Raw genomic sequence first — 21,589 nt, forward strand, 5'->3', positions numbered from 1 at the left:
CCAAACTTTTGCATCAACCCATTTTCCTTTTTGTAATTTTTAACATGTAAACGATGAAAATATATATAGCCTAAAATACAAAGGAAATGTGTCATATTTAACGTTAGGCCTTTTATAGATCATTTCATTTTCAACTTGCTTAACTGCTCACAATAACAGTAATTTTCACCAGGGATGCCCAAACTTTTACATGCCACTGTATAGAACCGTAGTAGAGCATGCATGCTTCCATTGTTCCCTTCTGTAGTTCTGTTTGTTTGATAGAAGTACATTGCTTTGTTTCCACCTTGACATGAAGGACAAACATAAGAAAATGTGTCAGGATTATCTCCAATCCCCACCTGTGGGAGAGGAGGATTAGAGTCTTTTCTTCTCCCAACCAAACAATGTTGTATAGTAATTAGAGACCTTTTACAATTGTGCTGTTTTTAGAGATGTCTGGTACTGTGTGTATCACAAGATAATGCCAGCTATAATTAATTCTTCTTTTTATGACCTGATGAAGGCACAATGGAACAGAAATCGGTCATTGGTGGAGTGACGTCACTCGTGGTCAGTTAGGGAACAGCAGGAGTTATTGAAGGTATGATTCTATAGGAGCTCTGAACGTGGACAGCACCATGTTGGGTCTTCTGTGTAGGACGAGTCTCTTATTCCTCGTTCTTTTCTGTTTTATTTCTGTCTGTGCTGATTCCTCACCTTGCTCCAAGTACCAGGTGCCCTATAACACATCGTGCTATGAATTTGTCCGCTTTGAACGCACTTTTTACAGTGCACAGATGTGGTGCGAGAGAGGAGGAGGCCATCTGGTTTTCATCCATAATCAGGAGACACAGAATTTCTTGAATGGATATCTGTCAAAGGAAGTCGATTGGTGGATCGGTCTTGTTCGTTACTCCCAAGAGCCAGTCAACCCAGAAGGTAAACGAGTTGCATATTATTCATTATTGTATCGGTTACAGCATATTACCATAGAAGATTACTGAGTTTTGTAGTTGGATGTGGATGCAAAAAGTGCACTTACCTTACTACCTTACTAATTCTTGGATCAGATGCTCCCGGTACAGCGCGGCTCCATACATTATTTCTTGGGTACTGTACCTTATCTCCTGGTCTGACACCTGGGACCCTCACTAATCTGAAATTGATGACCTATCCTTATAGATGGGTCATCAAAATGTTAGTCCTGGACAAGCAGTGTTTTAGTGTTTGTGCCTCATTCGACAAAAAGGCATGGCTTGTAGAGGAACTTGTGGTGCTATAATGTGGGACGTTACCCCAACATTTGGTAACTGGAGTACCACTTTATACTACCTATGGTCATGGTAGAGTCTAATCTTTTGTATCCATAGTAAATACTTTATCACGCTGAAAGGGGGCAAAAATTTGGAGAAGTTTTACTTATGTAGGATGTCAGTATATGATGAAGCCTTTATCCTGCACAGAATCGTTGACCTGGTTGGATACATCTAATGTGACCTATAGTCATTGGACTGGAGAAGGCGCCTCAACTGGGAGATGTGGCTACCTAAAGAAAGAGTCTGACTACCAATGGGGGACAACAGATAACTGCAGTCAGGAGTTACATTTCATTTGTGAATTTGGTAAGTGATTTGCCACAATATATTGGATCTGGGATTGGACAAGCTCTTATGATGCCCAAGGCTGGGGTTCCATTTGCTCCCCCAACGCCAAGCCAAAACTGTCTGAAATTTAGCATAATGGTTGCCCTAAAGGGTAGATTCATGCTGCCCAAACCATAGGCAATATTAATGAGACACTGGCTGAGTTATTGCTGCAGTCTTTTGGAGAAAACAAGCTTTGAAAAACCAAAGGTCCATGCACCTTGGATGACCAGTCGGAGGCATATCCCCATCAGCACTTCTCCTCTTCGCTCGCCGCCAGACTGACAGGTCTTCCTTTATGCGTGTGTCTAGTTAGAGACCTTCAGTCGGGGGAGCAGGGAGAAGCCACTAGGGACCTGCCTCGGGCCATTCGTTCAAGATGCTTTTTTTGTGAACTCTCCCCCATTCATTCATATGGGTGAGAACTTCCAGTACCATTCATGCCAACGACACATCGTATAGAGCTGTGCCAATTTTGTTACGCCATGGCCGTTTTTATCAGCTGATCATTAGGAATTCCAGAAGTCACATCACCAACAATCTGATATTGATGGCCCCTCTGAAGGAGAGATCACTGATATTAAGGGGTTATTCCCAAAATATTAACCACTGCAGTCCCATAGGCAATGAATGGAGAGGAGGTCAAGCATGCAGACTCTACTCAAGATGGAACTCTACAAAGGTCAGTTTGTATGACCTTGAGTGATCATTGATTTTTTTTTCTGCCTTAACCTTTTGGTAATAACCCTTTGAAGTCAATAAAACCTGACGTTTTTGCACCTTCTTGTCATTTTAGAGTCTGGTCACACCACTGCTTGTGACCAGCAGAATGCCACATTACAGTGCGGGTCAGGAGAAGTGGTGCAGATTACCGATAGCTTCTTTGGACGTAAGAGCCCCCATTTTTGTACCCAGGGGAGTAAGTCACTTCCAACAAGTGGCTGCGGCTGGAAGAGTGTTAAAGAACAAGTTGCAGGTAAGACTTGATATATTGATTCACAGTGTCCAAGTACAGACCGCGATGTAGGGATCGGTCTCAGTTCTCCTGACCCGAACTCAACAGCTTGTTGAGTTCAGGTCATTAGACCCTCTGCCAGTTTGGTCATCATGGTCCGTACTTGGACAAGGAAGAAGGGTTGTTCACTTTGCACAAGGGTCCTCTGACAATAATTGGATATCCGCTATGTTGGGACCTCAAATATTTCCTGATTTTGAGAGATCACTCACTACTAATAGATAATGTTGTTCTCCATTAGGTCAGTGCCATGGGCTGCAGGCTTGTCAGATCACCTCGGATGCTGCACAGCTCGGAGATCCCTGTCCTGGGTCTGGTAGTTACCTGTCTGTCTGGTATAGCTGCATGGAAGGTAAGTCCCATGCTCAGGTTATAAAATGAGTTTCAATGCTGTTTCCAAGAATCAGGGACCAAAAAGTAATAAAAATCTGCCACCGCTGCAGTCTAGAAGGATATTTTAATATCAAGAAAATGAAAAGTTGATTATTTGTACAAGTGTTTTGATATTTTACCCATTTAATATAATGAGAATAAGCCTTTAAGGTTTTACACAAGCACTGTTGCAAACATGTGCAGTACTTGCAAGCTCTTTCCAGCAGAGCTTGTAAGAGTTGCACTGAAGCTGCCCAGGTTGCTGGAGCCCACTGTTATCTCCTGATCCCAGCCAGCTTCAGAGCTACTGAAACTGCCTCATATATTGGCTTTGGAGAGAGCACAGTTGCCCCTGGTCTTACCTGTCAATCGACCTGCAGCGCACTGCCCCCTGGCATGCAGAATGCTGTGAGGCAAGGAAGAGGTGAGCCCTAAGCAGGTGAGACAACTCCTTAAAGGAAAATGAATGGATGTCAGTTAGATCTGAACAAAGATAGAGTGAAGCGGCCACTGATTGTCAGCAGGACTTGCATGACATAATGTCACGCGAGCCCCAGGAGAGCCAGTGCCAACGGAGGTGAGTACAAGCTGTTATTTTGGTGGTTGAGAAGAGGTTGTCCAATTAGTGGACAGCCCCTTTAAGATGTCTATAATTAATATGGTAATAATAAATCTCCCCCATTGTTTCAGAAATATTAAGGATGCCTCTCTGACAGCCTCTTATCCTCAAATTCAGGTTTTTGAAGGAATTCTACATCATGTAAAAAATAAAGGAAAAATACTGCAAGAGTTCTTCGTGAGACAGAATGAATTCCTTTATTAATCTGACATCTTTATATACAGGTTTGAAGCTCGATTTAGTAGATAAATCCTTCGTTTTGGAAAACGTAACTATTACTATACAATGGCTTCTGCCTGAATACACCGGGAATCTGTCCTGCATCGTGAGCACTGGGGACGGACACAATATTGATCCCTACCAGCCGGAGAAGTAAGTCATACCCTACCATGCAGCCTCAGGAGCCAATATTACTTGCCTGCTGTCGCGTGTGAACCGTGATTTTCTTTCTTTATTTTTTTCTTTTTTTTGTCCTTGGATCCGAATGCAAGAAATATGCGATTATCATATGACCAAGGCTTCTGAACCATAGGTGGCTACATAATTAACCTTAGCCCCTTTTACAGCAGCGTTATCAGTGTTTAGTTCATATGAAGATTATCATGTCTGCACTCATTAGTTCTATTGCATCACTTATCTGTAGCGTTATAACTATACATTGCTTCATTATTATGTATCTCGTACCCATAATATTAATATAAATGTATGATAAAGGTGAAGTTCTTTAGGTCCAATCCTCTTGGACTTCTCAAGAATAAGGGTATGTGCACACGTTGCGGATTCCTGTGCGGATTTTTCTGCGCGGAATCTGCAGAATCCACAGGTAAAATGACCTGCGGATTTACTGCAGATTTTCTGCAGTTTTTGTGCGGATTTCGCCTGCGTTTTTACACCTGCGGATTCCTAGAATGGAATAGGTGTAAAAACGCTGTGGAATCCGCACAAAGAATTGACACTGCAGAAAATAAACCGCTGCGTTTCCGCGCGGAATTTTCCGCAGCATGTGCACAGGGGTTTTGGATTTCCATAGGTTTACATGGTACTGTACACCGCATGGAAAACTGCTGCGGATCCACAGGGCCAAATCCACTGCGGATCCTCAGACGAATCCGCAACGTGTGCACACACCCTAAGGCTATGTGCACACGATGCAGATTTCCTGCGGATCCGCAGCGGATTTTTCCGCGCAGAAACACTGCAGATCCGCACTGTGATTTACAGTACAATGTAAAGCAATGAAAAAAGAAACCGCTGTGCAGACGCTGCGTTTTTTTCCGCGCGGTCCAAAAAAAGCAGCATGTCACTTCTTTTGTGCGGTTTTCCACCTGCTCCATTCTCCAAATCCGCAGGGGGAAAACCGCACAAAAACCGCTGGAAAACCGCTATAAAAAAGGAAGAAATCCGCAGGAAAAATGCAGGTCATTTGACCTGCGGATTTCTTAAAATCTGCGCGGAAAAATCCGCAGGACGAAAATCTACGTCTGCACATAGCCTAAGAGACTACTACGTCACCATCATGGCCCATCACATAGTCATTATAGCCACGTCCAGACACAATCGCGCGGACTTTGAATGTGGCTCCCATTTTATCTTTCAGTGTGTCAAGCAGTATAATTCACAGCTACGCGTCTCCTGGAGACTTTACTGTGTTTGTGGAGTGTTCAACGAGCGAATGGCATGTGACGGCGCAGCGAAACATCATAGTGGAGCAAAGCACCTGCACCCTCAGTGTTACTGGCTGCTTTAGCCATCATGAACCCCCAGATGAAGCCTGTAGATCTGTATATGGTGAAACATTGTGGATTCAGGTGGAAATGAACAAAGGTACAAGACTCGACTTTCCATAAACATATGGAGGCATACAGAGGTTTTTCCATTAAACCCAACAATGTCATGCTCCATTGGCGGATTAGAAGAATAATTCCCCACTATCCAACCCTACTCCTAGTACATTTATAGGGGCTTCTTGAAACCCCCCGTTCCCCAGGTCATCCATGAGTCTCCATCACTGCTCCCAATGTCTATTATTGCCTGCAGTGCTGACATAACGCTGACATCTCTGCAGCCATTCAGTGACCTCAGGGTCTTGTGCCGCCAACTCATGCCGAGTCACTGAGCTCAGTGATTGGCTGCAGAAATATAACATCAGAGCTAACAGTAGCAGACACCGGGAGCCGTGGTAGAAGACTCAATGCTAGACCTGGGGAGAGTGAGAAAGGCATTTTTTATTTTTATTAACATTTTTTCTGAAACCAGGAACCTCTAATGGCACCAATGTTACTATGACTTTCCTTGAGGATACTGTTAAGTCTAAACCTGAGTTCCCAACTACTTGAAATGTTGTTAACTTTGGGATGCATCTTGCTTGGTGAGGTTGATCTTTGAAGCCCTTGGTCCTAATATACCGTTCTTTAGCAACACGGACAGATGGTGTTGATGCAGCAGAACAGTAGAGTCGGGGGACATCAGTGACAAAGAATGAATAGGCCATATAGAAAAGATGCCATACTGGTGTAGCAAAGTTAGAATAGTGATAACTGATGTAGCAGAGCTGGGACATCGATGCCAGGACAGGGGTAGCAGCGTTTGCTGATGTAGCAGTGTTTGAACAATGATAGCAGAGTTGCAGCATCAGTGGTTGATGTAGCAAAGCTGCCAACTAGCTGAATACTCAGACATCCACAAACAACATGAGCTTGGTTTAAATTACCCAGGCAGATGATATTACAGCAAGGGGCCACCATTGGAGCTAGAAGAGACGAGAAACACTTTGACATATATCAATACCAAAGTTTAAAAATGAAATAAATAATTAAAAGGGCAAAAATATGTGATGACTTTGTCATCCAGACAATTTCCCCGCACATCCTGAATGTTAGAGCTCATGCAGACAGACGTCCAATATGGTCCGAGACTGGCCGCGGGACAACCTGACCTGAGCGTGACAGCTTCGTATAATTCTATGAGACTGTCATGCTCAAGTTAGGAGACCCACAGCCGTGCTCGGACCATGGTGGACGGACCTGTGCATGAGCACTCCTAGATAAGTCTTGGCCGACATTTAGTCCTCATGACCCCACTAAATAACATATTCACTCTTGGTTCTGCTGAGCACACGTGTTCTGGTTGGGGAAAGGAGAGTAAGCTTGGAGAGTTATGGAGCCTCTTCACCCAACCTTGTGTCTGTAGGAGGTAGATGGTAATTGTGGGGTCTCGTAGCTGCTCATTTACTATGAGGATTACTTAGTTATGACATATTAATAAGATGAAAAAGGACTAATCCTGTATTCTTTGATCTAGGCAGTGACACTAACCTCTCCATCGTACACGATAATGTGACTTTAACGGAATCGAGGGTGAAATTTGGAGATCATCCTCATAATATGTCTCTGGACGTTGACTCTCAGAAGCTCATAGGTCCCGGCGTCCACCATCTGCAGATCATCGCCTCTAACCACAAACCCTCAGCACGGCTAACCGCTAGCGTGACCATTCGTCTTATTGAGGCCGTATCCGGACTACAAGCTCGCCTTTCCGCCAACACTCTGGAAGCAGGACAGGAATTGCAGATAAACGTGACCATCGCTCATGGCGTACCGGCGGACATAACGATTGAGATCGCCGGATCGGGGGAAGCAATAACGCACTCCAGGCAATGTCTGACCACCCGGCCACATGTCTACAACATCACCATAGGCAGCGCAGGTGCGATAGGCCGATATATGTTTATATTGAAATAATCATTTTATATCATATGTTCAGGACAAGGAGTTATATAAAACCTGCTGAAATCCTCAGCCAAAAGGCATTGTCCTTATCGAATGTAGTATTGTAACTATCTCGGTGCTTCCAGTTACCATTTTGATCCCGCAGCACCGTTTCTGCTCCGATCACTGTGGATTATCCCGCTCTTCGCTCATTTATCATCTCATGTTAGATCTGTACGTGATAAATTTTATTTTGCTCATTACAGGAGTTTATATGGTCACAGTTATCGCTAGGAACGCAGTATCGAATGTCACCTCAAACATCGGAAATATTACCATTGAGAAAGGTAATGAAGCCTATGCCATATGGAGGGTGAAATGTCTCACATTGACGTTGGGAGAGCTCTATAGACAATTTTTATATACTTAAATGCATGTATTTTAGGGTAAAAATTATTTTTGCAATTGGATCTAAATAAAAATGAATCATCACATGCCTTCTATAACCTGTGAATTACAGTTTTTTTGCTGACTGCAGAATGAGTTAAGTGAGAATCCATCAGTGAGCACGCTTTGATGGTTTGATAGGATAGTTTGTAACTCTTTTCTGACCTCTTAGTTGATCTATGACCACAGACCACATCAAAATTGATTGCGCCGGGAAGCAAAGAGCCTGTGAAAGCCAAACGATGCAAAATTTTTTAATAAAAGCCAATTACAAAAAAGATTTTTAGCCTGAAATACATGCATTTTAGTTAAAAATAGTTTCTACCTTTAAAATGCAAAAACTACATGGTTTTTATAATGTGGTATTAGACAAACTACTGTTATCTACCACATTTATATGTTTTATGTCCTGTTTTCGATCTTGGTGGCAGAACAATTGGAATTCACTTTTCTTTTCGTGTATTCTTTTTAAATAGAGGAAGAAGAAAAACATGGAAGACGAGATGAACAGGGAAAGGTGAGTATTTGTCAGATTTATTTTAGATAGAGACTTCATTTGCTTAAAGCCTCATTCAGACATCAGTGATTTTTCTCGAACGCAAAAAAAAAAATGATCCAAGTTTCATAAGGGTTTCTACCCGATTTTCATATCAGTGTTAGGGCAGGCGCAGACGACCACATTTTCAGTCCGAGTGCGATGCGACAAAACCTCGGATCGCACTCGGACGATTGTTATTCTATGGGGCTGCGCACATGTCCGATTTTTTTGACTGCAGCCTGCAAGATTTGCATCCGATATTCGGATCGCACTCGGCCATGGAAGTCAATGAATGTGTAAAAAGAATCATCGGACTGCACTCGGATGGCATCTGATTGCAGTTCGATTTTCACAGACTGACAGAATGGAGAAGATGGGACCTAAGGGTCGCTGATTACTTGGAGTTCGGTGCGACGATATCCGCCCATTATGTGGACCGATTGTTCTGCAAATTGTATCATTGAAAGTGTCAAATCGCCAAATACAAAAACAAACCCATTTGTTTAACCTTATATAACAGGAGATCAAAATGGAGAGAAAAACGAAGCAGATGTATATAGAACCTCGCAGACATATTGGCCCTTTTTCCAGTGTTACCCTGCAGTGGCCTGGGAATAATACAGCTAATATCACATGGACGTGTGGTAAGGGAATTTTCTCAATTGTCAATGATATTGTAATTAATTCTTATAATAACTACTGTGCTTTCTTTCAGGGTCCTGCTGGTCTGGGTGGTTCGAATGTGTGAAGCAAAAACTCATTAACACAAGCTGGTATAAGACGGTGGTCCCTGCGAGCTGCCTCCCACCGCCCAGCAGTGCATTCACTATCCGGGCTATGGTGGTGTACAGTGATGAGAACCCCGTGGAAGACGAGCAATGTTTCTACGTCACCTCCAAGATTCAGCTCCGACCCAAAATCAGGTATAGCTGACGACGTGCATCTATTTCATAATATTTTTTTTTTTTTAAGAGGAGGATAAATACTTCTTATATCAGATCAGTATGATGTGTAAAGTCCTAAAGGCGGCCTTGTCCAAAATTGCCAATTAAACAACCATCTGATGTGTATAGAGGTGTCTTGACTTTTCCGCTATGGCAGATATTGGAAAAAAGGAAAGGTTGGGCATGTCTAATTTCGATATGCCCGATCCTTTGTTCTCTTTGAAAATAAATCACCAATTTATTTATTTGTTTTAGATGTGAAACCAACTGCAAAAACGTTAACATTTCTGAGCCGGTGGTGCTCAGTGCTACCTGTGATAACTGTGATGGTGTCACATACAGCTGGTACAGTGATATGAGCCTTATAAAGAAGGTTAGTGTCGCACAACACACAAGATACTATGTGTAAAGGCTGGCTTACAGAGGTAGATTATAGTCTATAACTAGCCGTAATCATTTAAAGAGGACCTATCACCAGATCAAAAGTGGGCAGGTTTTGGTCTTTTTTTTTTTCGCCGCTTCCCTGAGTATTCCTTTTTGTTTTTTATTAAATCTGCCATATGGCTTCACAGATATTGGCCATTTTATTCAGTGCTAATTTCAATTCCTTGGGGGCATGACTCACAGAATAACTCAAAAGACACGCCCCAGAGGATCCTGTAAGCACCGCCCTCTTTGTAAAGGCTATAAAAAGGGGCGGGAGTTATACAGATCAGCCCGACTAGCTGGCACGAGACACCTAGTCCTCCACTGATAAACTCCTGCTGATGAAACACTGATTGTATTGAAACTACAGTAAGCTGTCAATCATTGCTGGAGGTGGTGTTATACAGATCATCCTGACTAGCTGGTACTAGAAACCTAGTCCTCCACTGATAAACTCCTGCTGATGAAACACTAATTGTATTGAAACTACAGTAAGCTGCCAGTCAGTGCTGGGGGCGGGGTTATACAGATCAGCCAGACTAGCTGGCACGTGATACCTAGTCTTGCAGTGATAATATCTTGCTGATAAAATACTTGGTATATAATTTAACGGAATACCTAAGTGTATAAGAAGTCGAGGTGTTGAAGGGGAACGATATGAGTTGGCATAAGGAAAAGGGTCTCAGTGCATTAACCCCTTTTCCGTCATATCATTTCTTGACTTTGCGCTTGTTTCCAGCCCGTGTCTCTTCCCGCTGTTTGCCACCTACGTGATTTCAGAGCCAGTTCTCTTACCCTGTTACAAAGTGACTCCTCCACTCTCGTGCTGAATGGCACATTGCTAATGGACCACACTGAAGGTGCGGTCAGAATAAAGCTGATCGGTGAGTGACAGTTACTTCTTTTATCTTTTATTAAAAGGCTTTTCAAGCTTTTTTTTTTTTTAAAAGGACAAATGTCACGTGGACCTGTCCTGTGTGACACAACCCGTAGGCTGGTAACTAAAACGACAAGACACGGCACGAGTAACTGAAACAGCAAGACACGGGGAAAGGGGCAACAGTTACTACGGTGGGCACTGCGATAGGGAACGGGGACATGGAGACGTCCTGCACTCCCCTGAGTCAGTGTCCCTCCACTCCTAACGATCCCTAGGCCGGTTCCGCACCGGGCGCCGTTCAGGATACCTGTCACCCTAGCACACCCTACACTTATCCCTTGCTAGGGAGCTGGGTGGTGCAGGCACTGGCCCCACCGCTGTACTAATACACACCAGGGAAAAATACGAACAGGGGAAACACAAAAAGACTTATCTTGCTCTGCTGCAGCACCAGGCAGCAGAATGCATCACCGGATTAACTTTTCGCAGTGGCTTGACACCTCAGAGCCAGCTGCCACCTTCACCATCTCACCCTGCTGCGGACACCGGGCAGCCAGAGTTCAACACCAGTTTCAACAGTGGCTCCAACCTTCAAGCCAGCTGCTAACTTCACCAGGTTTCTGCAGTGGCTTCACACCTCAGCCAGCTGCTCCCTTCACCGTGGTTGGAATCCCAAAATGACGCTATCACCAACAGTGATTGCAACACCTGACACTAATTTATAGCAGAGCCAGCGCAATCACACCTGCTTTATAATCACATGCACTAAACTAAAGAAACCAGAGTGCAATGATCCTATCGGCCACCGAGGGCAAAACTAGGACTGAAACCACCATAGTGCAAGAAAGAAAAAAAAAAGGCTACTAGTGAATTTTATCTGTCATGATCCAGCATGGATCATGACAACAACACCCCCATTTTGGCATAGCAGCGTGAAGGGGGCTCTCTGCTTCTTTCTATAGCTAAGCCAGCCCCCTTCACCTCTTCACCACTAGCGACATCTTCCTAATTTCATTGTTTTCTATCTGAATTTTTCCACCCGCTAAGAATTTTTCACCCAGAGCAACTGACTTTGTGGCCTCCCCATCCCACGTTACGCCACTGGTTGACATAGTATATTATATTGCATTCTTATTGCTTACTGCATCCATTTTTTTTATTCCAGCTAAGACTTCCCATGAATATGGAGAGGATGTGATTGTGGTTAGCACCCTGCCGCATCCAGAAGTCCCAAACTGCACCATATATCCAAGCGAGGGGTCTGTACTGACTAGCTTCCGGATCTCCTGCTTCTCATGTTCCCTTACCGACTCTTGCAATCAAGATCAGCGGATCTCTCTCACTTACTGCTTCTACCCTAAGCCCAGTGAGTATGGCGGCATGAAGCTCAGACTAGTCCAAGATGAGAGTATTTGTCATGAAGCAGTTTCAACCATTCACAGTATCTCGGACTTCCTCTGGGGGGCGGCAAGTATGATATGTAGAACTTCAAATGAAGCAGATATCAAAATTTTCTTCCAACTTAATGTTCGGAAAATGGTCCATTTTAGTGCCAAGTGGAAAATTAAATTTTAAATTAGTGTCTTTACAGCTGATGCAGTTAATGAGATCCAGCACATCTTCAGTAATAGCTCATCACATCCACACATGCAAAGAAATTAAACCATAGATGTCCATAAATTAAGTTATGTTTAATATGAGATATTAAAAGGAAAGCTTTTGCTATGTAATCTGAGAGCAGCACGACATAGGGGCAGAGATCCTGATTCCAGTGATGTGTCACTTACTGAGCTGTGTGTTGCTGTTTCAATGCAATCAGTGTTTTATCAGCAAGAGATTACCACTGCAGGACTAGGTGTCTTGTGCCTCTTAGTCAACTGGTCTCAATATACCCCGCCCCCACCACTGATTGGCAGATTCCTTTCAATATACAGTTGACACAGAAAGCTGCCAATGAGTGGTGTGGGTGGGGTTATACAGGGCTCAGCATTACAGAACTGCTTGATCTGCAGTAGAGAAAAGACTTAATTTTTATCAAAACTGTATCAAGCAGCCCAGTAAGTAATACGTCACTGGAATCAAGGTCTCAGCCCCTACATAGTGCTGTTTTCAGATTACATAGCAAACACCTGCTGACAGATTTACTTTATGTAACGGGTATAGAGTAGTAGCTAAAAGAGATCAATGTTTGGGATATATTATTCCCCCCAATCTATATATAAACATTCCAAAAAACGCTACATGGTTTCCAATGTGGTGGTAACAAATGCCATATCACAGAAAACAAAAAAGTGTTTCAAATGCCATAAGGCAAAGTTTACACAATAAACACTTTCATTATTTGTGACACATACCACGTAAGCATAGGAATATACGTTACGTGGGGGGAAGGCACAATGGAAAAACGTATAAATCAGGAATTTTGGCTGCAGATTGATGGGATCATGTTTCTCCTCTTCTTCAGCAGTTTGTTTGTTACATGGTGGGAAGAGGTTTTTGTTTTCAATGATAATAATTCTTTCATACCCAATTTGAGTTGGTACGGCCGCTACGTAGACGACATTCTCGCAGTGGCGCACTCACTGGATTTCATTAATGACATCGGCTGTGATGGCGTCCATTTAGAATTTGATTTTTCACTTCCCAGTGTAAAATGCTCCATTTTCTAGGCTTAAGAAGGAAGGAAATTCTGAAACATGCTCCATTTCACGTTCTACATCTCGTACGGCAGTAAGTGGTAACACAATCCTGCAAACCATCGGCTGCCATCCAGTCCTTATGATTAAGTCTTAAAAGCTAGATGAATTAGTCCTGATGACTCTATTTTCTTTTAAAGTAGCACTGAGCACTTAATTTGTTATGGCATATAAACGGTTACTTGTCTGGAGAAGGGGCGGCAATTGGAAAAAGAAGCAGTTATTATGGGAAATATATTGGATTTTCGTTCTAGGAGCCACACCGATCTGCTGTTATCAGCCCTAGCGGCAATCCGGATGTAAACCAGTACAGCTCTATTCTCTGTGTAGTAGCCGCTGCCGGGTCCTGCAGATCAGCTCCTATTCGAGAGAGCTCTGTTCACTGTTCACATCCCTACACAGCCTGAGCTTAGAACAGTTGATTATGTGGGGTACTAGGTGTCGGACCCCACCGATCCAATATTGATGACCCATCCTTGACATAGGTCATCAATATAATTAGCACAAACAGCCCCTTTAAGGATACCTCTGTTGTAAAGGGTTGGTTGCAGTGCTCAGACACCCCATTACAGGCTGATGGAGGGACACTCGCTGTCACTTGTACTTTAGTCAAAATTTCAAAAATTTGAAATAGTCAAAAAGCGTCACATGTTTTGTGTTCCAGAATCTCAGCTCTACTGTGGTCCAAACCCAGAACTTCCAAATGTATATTTACCTCTCGGAGAAGAAGAATACGACTTTGTATTAAACATCACTGTGACTGTCACAAATAACTTTGGTGATTCAGTCAGTACCACAGTGAAGGCAAAGGTGAAATAATAAACAATTTAATTGAATTTTTCTTTTATTACTAATTTTATTTTTTACTTTCAAAATCACTAATTGGCGAAATGTATTCTCCACCCAATCCACCTGCATCGGATGAAAAGTAAAAGTCCAGGGATGAAAGTTCAGTGTGGCTTTCATAAAGGGAGTAAAAGCTTCTTCCACCTACATCATTTAGACATATATATATATATATATATATATATACATACTGTGTATGTATACATATATATATATATATATATATATATATATATAATGAAAGGGAACTTGTCAGTTAAAAAGATGCCAACTTACCCGCAAACATGGTGCTAACCTGTACGTAAGCACCATTTTACGCTTGTGCAACTGTCTAATTGGAAGCATACCTGCAGGGAGAAAGTGAGGTTTTATTCTCCCTGCAGCTTCCAGTCATTGGGGTGGTGGAGGAAGCTGTGAACAATCACCGCTCACTACACAGTGCGCACGCTGTAATCACTCCCCTGCTCTTTGATTGTCAGCCTGATCCACACACACACACACACACACACACTACACATACACACTGCACACACTACACACATACACTACACACACACACACACACACACTGCGCGCACACACATTGCACACACAATGCACATGTACGACGCCCAGCAGACTGTCAATCAAAGTGCCTGTGAATGATTATAGCATGCTCACAGTAAAGTGAGTGGTGGAAGCAAGGGGTTACAGGGAGAATAGAACGTAATTTCTCCCTGTAGCCGCACTTCTGACAAACGCTAATTACCTGCGAATTAACCCTATATCTGCAAGTAAATTGCATTTTTTTTTATTTTTAGTTGACAGTTTCAACACATTTTAAAGGGTTAATATAATTTATTCCTTGTTCACTGAAAATATTATACAATGTTCCGATATACTTTCTGACTGAATCCCTCATGTGCTTTATTGTTGTTGTTTTTAGATCTCTGCTTGCTTTCATTTAATAGAAACGGTCATGATTTACTTCCAGTGGCTTACAGCCTGTCCTGGTCATGTGATGCAGACTGTTTTTTTATTATGGGCCCTGTGAGGTTTGCATAGTTCCTTTGCCCCCACTGTGTGTATTTGTAGTCAGCAGTGCCACTTCCACAAAGAATATTCACATTATTTGGTGTAATTACAGCTCATTGTCAGGGATACTGCAAACTGCAAAATCACTGAAAAACATTGTGGATTTGTCAAATTCACAGTCAAAAATGGAGTATTTTACCACGATTTAGAGGGACTGGCGTCAATAAACCATCAGCAGAAATTGACATTGGCTGATCGGTTTGCTCTGCGGATTTTCTCTGTTGTGAAATATTGCGCAGCGGATTTTCAGCATGAAAATCAGCAGCATAAAATCCCATCTTGTATTTGTGTGGTGGAAATATTCCCTAAATATGAATCCAGCGGTGCCAGGAATGGAACAGTTAAAAAAATCAATCAATCAATAAATCAATGAGTATGATCCTTTGGGCAGCTCACCACCCCAAACCACCCATATTATAATCCACCCGTGGGCAGTTATCAGCGCTTCTATCAAGTCCCCGTGTGATTGTCACGTGACCAGGACAGATTTTTGGGGTCAATGTTTCATGACTACAAGCAGAGATATCAATGCAGAACACAGATTAGATGATGGTATCACTGACTAATCACTGGTGCGGTGCGGGAAGGGGAAATTACAAAGGATGTAAATAGCCGATCATGCTTGGCTGCCTTCCTATTGTCTATGGACCCAGCGCTCGTTATCAGATGCCCTTCTTTTTCCAGGTCAGATATGACAAGACGAGCACTGACAGCCTGGCATCGCTCCTTTCTGAGAGGTCAACGATGGAGGGGAGAGACAGCAGCTCACTGATTCAGCTGTACAAATCTGTGTCCTCTGTCCTCAACCGAGAGGTCCAGGGGGAAAACCACAATGTATCACTGCAGGCGGACAACAAAAAAGAGGTTTGCTTGCCTACAAATGCCTGCTTTACACCACTCCATCTGACACTCAGCATTGTGCTAGGTGATGTAAGGCTGCATGAAGCTGCTCAGCCAATGAAAAACTGTTTTCCTAAGATTCTGATCTTAGCTTAGCAGCTTTGGAACTGGCTGAATCCAACTAGCCACAGTGCCCCTGCTTTACTCCAGTGTTGCTTTTCTTTGCATCATTGGACAGCCCTCAGTTTGGATCATCAGTGCAGGCATGCTACTAGTAAGAACTGTCAATCATCAGGAACAGCAGGCAGGAGGTAGGGGAGCTGTCAAAGATCAGGAGAGGCAAGCAGGAGGCAGGGGAGCTGTTAATCATCATGAGCGGCAAGCAGAAGGCAGGGGAGCTGACAAGATAAGGAGTGGCAAGCAGAAGGCATGGGAGCTGTCAATCATCAGGAGCGGCAAGCAGGAGGCAGGGGAGCTGTAAAACATCATGAGCGTCAAGCAGGAGGCAGGAGAGCTGTGTTCTCCTGATGATAGAACCATTTTAAGCCTTGATCATCTAATGAAATTGTGATATCTTCTCCACCACCATAGTTACGTGAAGTGATGATAACGGCGCTCTCTGCTGTTAACGTGACCACACTGCACACAGCTCTTGAGATGTCCGAGGTGCTGAAAGACATCACGATGAGAAGCGAGGAGCTGTCCTCGTCGGCTCAGGTGAGACATATTCTAGGTAGAAGAAAAGGCATCAAGCCTCCTTCCATCAGAAGCCATCTCATCTGCTGGTATATTACCTGGCACCAGAAGTGTGACAGTCCATACTGCTTTTGTATCATTTTATTCAAGGTGGAAGCCATCAGCGTGCTGAGAGACGTCAGCCAGTCCTTGCTGACCATAAGCAACGAACAGGATCCGACAAAGGAAACGACTGCAAACTATCTGTTTAGTGCCATGAGCAACGTGCTGGAGGCCGGTGCACAGAACGGTTCATCGAGCAGCAGGGTAAGCCCGCCATCAGTACTGAAGGTGGGACAGCGTGGCCATAACATCCGATGAGATGAATACTTGCAATGTGTAATACGCACACTGTTAGGATTCGGCTCTGTTGGCTGGATCAGAAGGTCATCACTGAGTGTCAGCGGATGAGAAACTAGTTGGCTGTAGACTGCACTTCTACAAATTGCATTCTTGTAGTTCCGTGACGGACGATAACTCAAACACCAGGCGAAGCTGAATCATAACAGTGTGTGTATTACACATAGTAAGTATCCTCTGCTTTCCGAACGTTTACTCTGGGATAAAAAATCCTATGAAATCATTGGTGGGGTTGAACTTTCATGATAATTTTTACTTAATTTTTGCATATTATTACATCTGATTGCATGTTTTTATTAATGACTTACGCATCATTAATGTGCACACTCACCGCATCCCTTATTTCTTTAGAGTACAATGTCGCTCCATTTACTCAATGCTGTAGAAAATCTGCAGAGCGCATTACTGGTGGGGAAACTGCCGGACAATGAACCCATGATACTGACGGCTCCAGCTGCCACCATGTATATCAATAGGTAGGGTGTTTTATTTCCAGCCCAAGGTGCAAATAAATCACTAGGAATAAAGAAAAGGAGAGCTGCTTTAAATAAAATACCTTTCATCCAAGTAAGAAATGCTACACATTTTTTTAAAAAGCTCAATTATGTTCTTTATTTTCAGTATTTAAAGGATATGGATAACTTCAGGAGTTCATTTTTTTTTGTAAATAAATGCATGTAATTTGGGCAAAAAAATTTTTTCAGTTGGATTTCTTTTATAGACTCTGCACATGGAGTTTATAACTATTTTATCTGTATTTTTTTCTGAGCTCCTCTGTACTAACTTATTACCACACAACCACATGCTTATCATAAGTCAGAACAAACTCACTGACAACTTCTCAGTTATCTCTTTCTGCAGCCAGCAAGGTTAATCGAAACAGGGAGCTTGTAAAAAGCCAAATGGTGCAAATATTTTATATTGAATTTCAAAAATTAATGCCCCACAAAGGTGTTCATATTCCTTAGACCCTGTTCACACTATATGTATGACGAACATTTTCCACCCTGTTTTGCAAAATGGAAAAATTGGATATTCTGTTCTGTATTTTATTAACAGGCTACAGTCTGACCAGGTGGAGAGAGCATCAGTGAATATTCCAGATTCTAGCACTGCAGCGTTCACCCTTCCATCACTGTCCTCTCTGAACCTCCCAATGGGCGACGGTGAAGCTCTGGATCTTCGGGCAAGTGTAACTTAGCAAAACACACCCAACATGTCTGTAAAGTGTAGAAAAGCCATGTCTTGGAAATGTCAAGGCAGCTCATTCTCAATTTGAATTGAGAGCATAACCGTCTCATTTCAGTCTCATTTCAGTGGCCATGCTCAAAGTTTTCCAAGTTTTTCTAACTTTTCTAAGTTATTACTGTATAGATCTGTCGCCATCTAGGGGAATGTTAAGGTAAAGCAAGAATTGACAACTTGTCAAAAACTTGTCAGAGTGTTGGAATGTGCATTTAATTTTGTACATAATGTCCGCGCATAGAGTTATCAAACAGTTTTACTGCAGATTTCGTAGAGACATATTCACACGACATGTCATGTACTAAACTTTTATTTATTTTTTAGCATTATTTTTTTTGATGATTTGTCTTCATTCATGTAAAAAAAAATTCCATCTAAGTGACTTCCAAACCCTGAATAATCCCCAGTCTATTTGCTGCCATCAGCAGCATTGATATCAGGATGGTACTCATTTGGAGTACAGATGATGGCAGTGAAGGGGTCAGCTCTTCTTTCAATGTGGTGCTTATAAGAACAATCTCCTGTTGTTGCTTTTCCGCAGTGTTAGTGAGATACTGCACTGGAGTACAGATGATGATGTACTCCATATGTTCACTGCCATCATCTCTACTCCGTATGAGTGAGTATGTGTTAATGTTGCTGCAGCTGAAGGCGGCAAGTTGATTGGGAAAACCTGGGGTTTGAAAGTCACTTGCATGCAGATCTTTATTGAAATGAAGACAAAGTGATTTCTAGCTTTCCATGTTTTATCATTCCCTTTCTGTTCCAGATGGTAAGCTTTGCAGTGAATCCGTTCTCCCCCAGTAGCAGCATTGACGTCGGTGGAACCATAGGGGGACTGAGCCTGACCAGCACAAATGGATCTGTTATCCCTGTAAAGGACCTCGCTGAATACATAGAGGTGAAGAACGGTTAACGGTTCTCTTCTTTAGTCATTTCTTATTGTTAATAGTGATGAGCTAACGTGCTGGGCTAAGGTGTTTTCTCAGCATGCTGCGGTCCTAACCGAGTGTCTGTGGCGTGCTCGAAAAATATGTTTGAGTCCCCGCAGCGGCTGCATGTCTCATGCCTGTTCAACAGTCGCAACTCATGCATTCCCCCAGACTGTAGACTGGAGAGATACTTGGTAGGGTTGGCGCAGCGTTTGGGGGGCTCCAGCTTACGTCCATGTTCCCTGAGGCCCTCTTAATTTTGCAAATGTAATATAGCTTATTAAAGCTCTCTCCCCCCCCCCCCGCTTCCCAGATCGTATTACCCAGGGATCCAATGGCGGACGGCGAGAAGAGCACGCTGTCCCTGGCGAATGTATCAGCCCTCCTGGTGAATGTAACGTCGCCCCATTATCCGCTCGTCATCCATTTGGAGCCCAGTGAGGACGTGTCTTTGATATTGTACCTGGGGTATGAATATCATCCCAATGAGACCAACTATGATATCAGCACCCGGCTCCCGAATGTACAGTATCCCGGAGGTAGGATTTAAAGGGAAGGTGTGATAAAAGCCTCTCATATTTAAAGGGGTTGGCTAGGAATGTCTGTTTTTTCTCTTCTAAAAGCACTCACGCTCACCAGGTCTCTGTTTTGTTTAGAGGGGTTAGTGGCGATTTTACAACTGACCGCTTCAGCCAATCACTGGATTCAGCGGTCATCTACATTGGCCCAGCGATTGGCTGCAGTGGTCACATTTGCTGTAGTAGTGATGTCATCGCTGTCACCTGTAGTGAGTGCAGCCCAAATCATCCATGAGAAATCCAGTACCTGTGAAAGTTGGCGGTCTTGTTAAAGTTTGAGGTACACGAGCATTAAGCTGCAGTAGTGCTGACAGATATGGTTGGGGGGAAGGTGGTCAGTACCCCAGAAATGGCTGCTCTTTCTCTAAGTGTTTGGGCACTTGAACCCCTTTGTGCACCCTGACGTGATTACGGGTGCACGTGTAAATCCAATCTAGCAAAAACTTAAATGATTTAAATACAAAAATTAAAAAAGTACAAAATGTCAAAATTGTAATATTTGGGGGGGGTCGCCCCCAAAAATGCAATATAAAGCAATCAAAATGTCAAATCTACTGGCAAACAATGCACGGAGCACGATCCCGCCATTACTAACCATTGTGACATTTCTCCCCAAGATAAAGTGTACACCTGGGTGATAAACCCCGAGGAGCTTTATGGGGTAGGCAGCTACTACCTGACTGTAAGGGCGGCGGTGGAGGAAGATGTCCTCACTCTACCTTCTGTATCAGTATCGGTCGCCTGCTTCGCTACCCAGTGTGTGTTCTGGGACGAGACCAGTCTGGAATGGAATAACACCGGCTGTCGTGTAAGTAGATATAATTGATGGAGATGAGATATTAGTCAAATAAGTTTGGGAAAAATAAATAACATGGGGTAATTGTTTTAGGTCGGCCCTAAGACTAATCCCCATAGCATCCAGTGTCTTTGCACCCATCTGACCTTCTTTGGAAGCTCCTTTATCGTCATGCCTAATGCAGTGGATGTGAGCAGAACAATCGAGCTTTTTGCTACTTTTGTGGACAACCCCGTGGTGGTGACCACCGTTGGGTGCATCGCTCTTATCTATGTGCTGGTGTTGATTTGGGCTAGGAGAAAAGATATCCAGGATAATGCCAAGGTCAGTAGCTGTAAGAACTAATATCATCTAGTAAAGGGTATGTGGGCTGGTGAACCTCCAAATCTGGAGATAATTCTAATAAAGAACATCCATGCTGTTCTGAACCAGGTGAAGATCATAGCTCTGGAGGATAATGACCCATTGGCCCAATATCGGTATCTGGTGACTGTATTTACTGGCCATCGAAGAGGAGCTGCAACCTCATCTAAGGTCTGTAAGAAGGACACTGGATCCTCTTAACCCAGTCATTTAAGGATATGGAAGCATTTGACATGAAAAGAAAGCGTAATATAGGCTGAATGTGAAATCTGTATCTCTCCCAGTAATATAGGCTGAATGGGAGATCTGTATCTCTCCCAGTGATGTAGGCTGAATGTGAGATTAGTGTCTCTCCCAGTAATATAGACTGGATGTGAGCTCTATGTCTCTCCCAGTAATGTAGGCTGCATGGATATCTGTGTCTCTCCCAGTAATATAGGCTGGATGTGAGATATGTCTCTCTCCCAGTAATATAGGCTGAATTTGAGATCTGTATATCTCCCTGTAATATAGGCTGAATGTGAGATCTGTCTCTCTCCTAGTAATGTAGG

The 21,589-nt window shown here is 43.2% G+C and overlaps 1 protein-coding gene across 1 annotated transcript in view; it reads left to right on the forward strand.

Annotated features, from left to right (window-relative positions):
* LOC141096002 (polycystin-1-like protein 2) overlaps positions 1-21,589 on the forward strand; it is a 117,335-nt gene that overhangs the window by 64,392 nt on the left and 31,354 nt on the right. Inside the window, exons 6-31 of the mRNA XM_073582337.1 lie at positions 506-583; positions 711-921; positions 1,446-1,604; positions 2,422-2,601; positions 2,882-2,992; positions 3,856-4,003; positions 5,229-5,455; positions 6,932-7,336; positions 7,605-7,685; positions 8,262-8,302; positions 8,844-8,967; positions 9,039-9,246; positions 9,523-9,640; positions 10,433-10,577; positions 11,739-11,939; positions 13,934-14,079; positions 15,874-16,053; positions 16,621-16,746; positions 16,876-17,031; positions 17,476-17,600; positions 18,184-18,310; positions 19,139-19,270; positions 19,615-19,840; positions 20,497-20,687; positions 20,769-20,999; positions 21,108-21,209. Of these exons, the coding sequence (XP_073438438.1) occupies positions 780-921; positions 1,446-1,604; positions 2,422-2,601; positions 2,882-2,992; positions 3,856-4,003; positions 5,229-5,455; positions 6,932-7,336; positions 7,605-7,685; positions 8,262-8,302; positions 8,844-8,967; positions 9,039-9,246; positions 9,523-9,640; positions 10,433-10,577; positions 11,739-11,939; positions 13,934-14,079; positions 15,874-16,053; positions 16,621-16,746; positions 16,876-17,031; positions 17,476-17,600; positions 18,184-18,310; positions 19,139-19,270; positions 19,615-19,840; positions 20,497-20,687; positions 20,769-20,999; positions 21,108-21,209 (4,032 nt within the window). The 5' untranslated portion in view covers positions 506-583; positions 711-779. The remainder of the gene's footprint in view (positions 1-505; positions 584-710; positions 922-1,445; positions 1,605-2,421; positions 2,602-2,881; positions 2,993-3,855; positions 4,004-5,228; positions 5,456-6,931; positions 7,337-7,604; positions 7,686-8,261; positions 8,303-8,843; positions 8,968-9,038; positions 9,247-9,522; positions 9,641-10,432; positions 10,578-11,738; positions 11,940-13,933; positions 14,080-15,873; positions 16,054-16,620; positions 16,747-16,875; positions 17,032-17,475; positions 17,601-18,183; positions 18,311-19,138; positions 19,271-19,614; positions 19,841-20,496; positions 20,688-20,768; positions 21,000-21,107; positions 21,210-21,589) is intronic.

Source organism: Dendrobates tinctorius, unplaced genomic scaffold (genome assembly GCF_039654945.1).
Source record: "Dendrobates tinctorius isolate UK_male_01 unplaced genomic scaffold, ASM3965494v1 ptg000009l, whole genome shotgun sequence".
In the NCBI taxonomy this organism is placed as follows: Eukaryota; Metazoa; Chordata; class Amphibia; order Anura; family Dendrobatidae; genus Dendrobates; species Dendrobates tinctorius.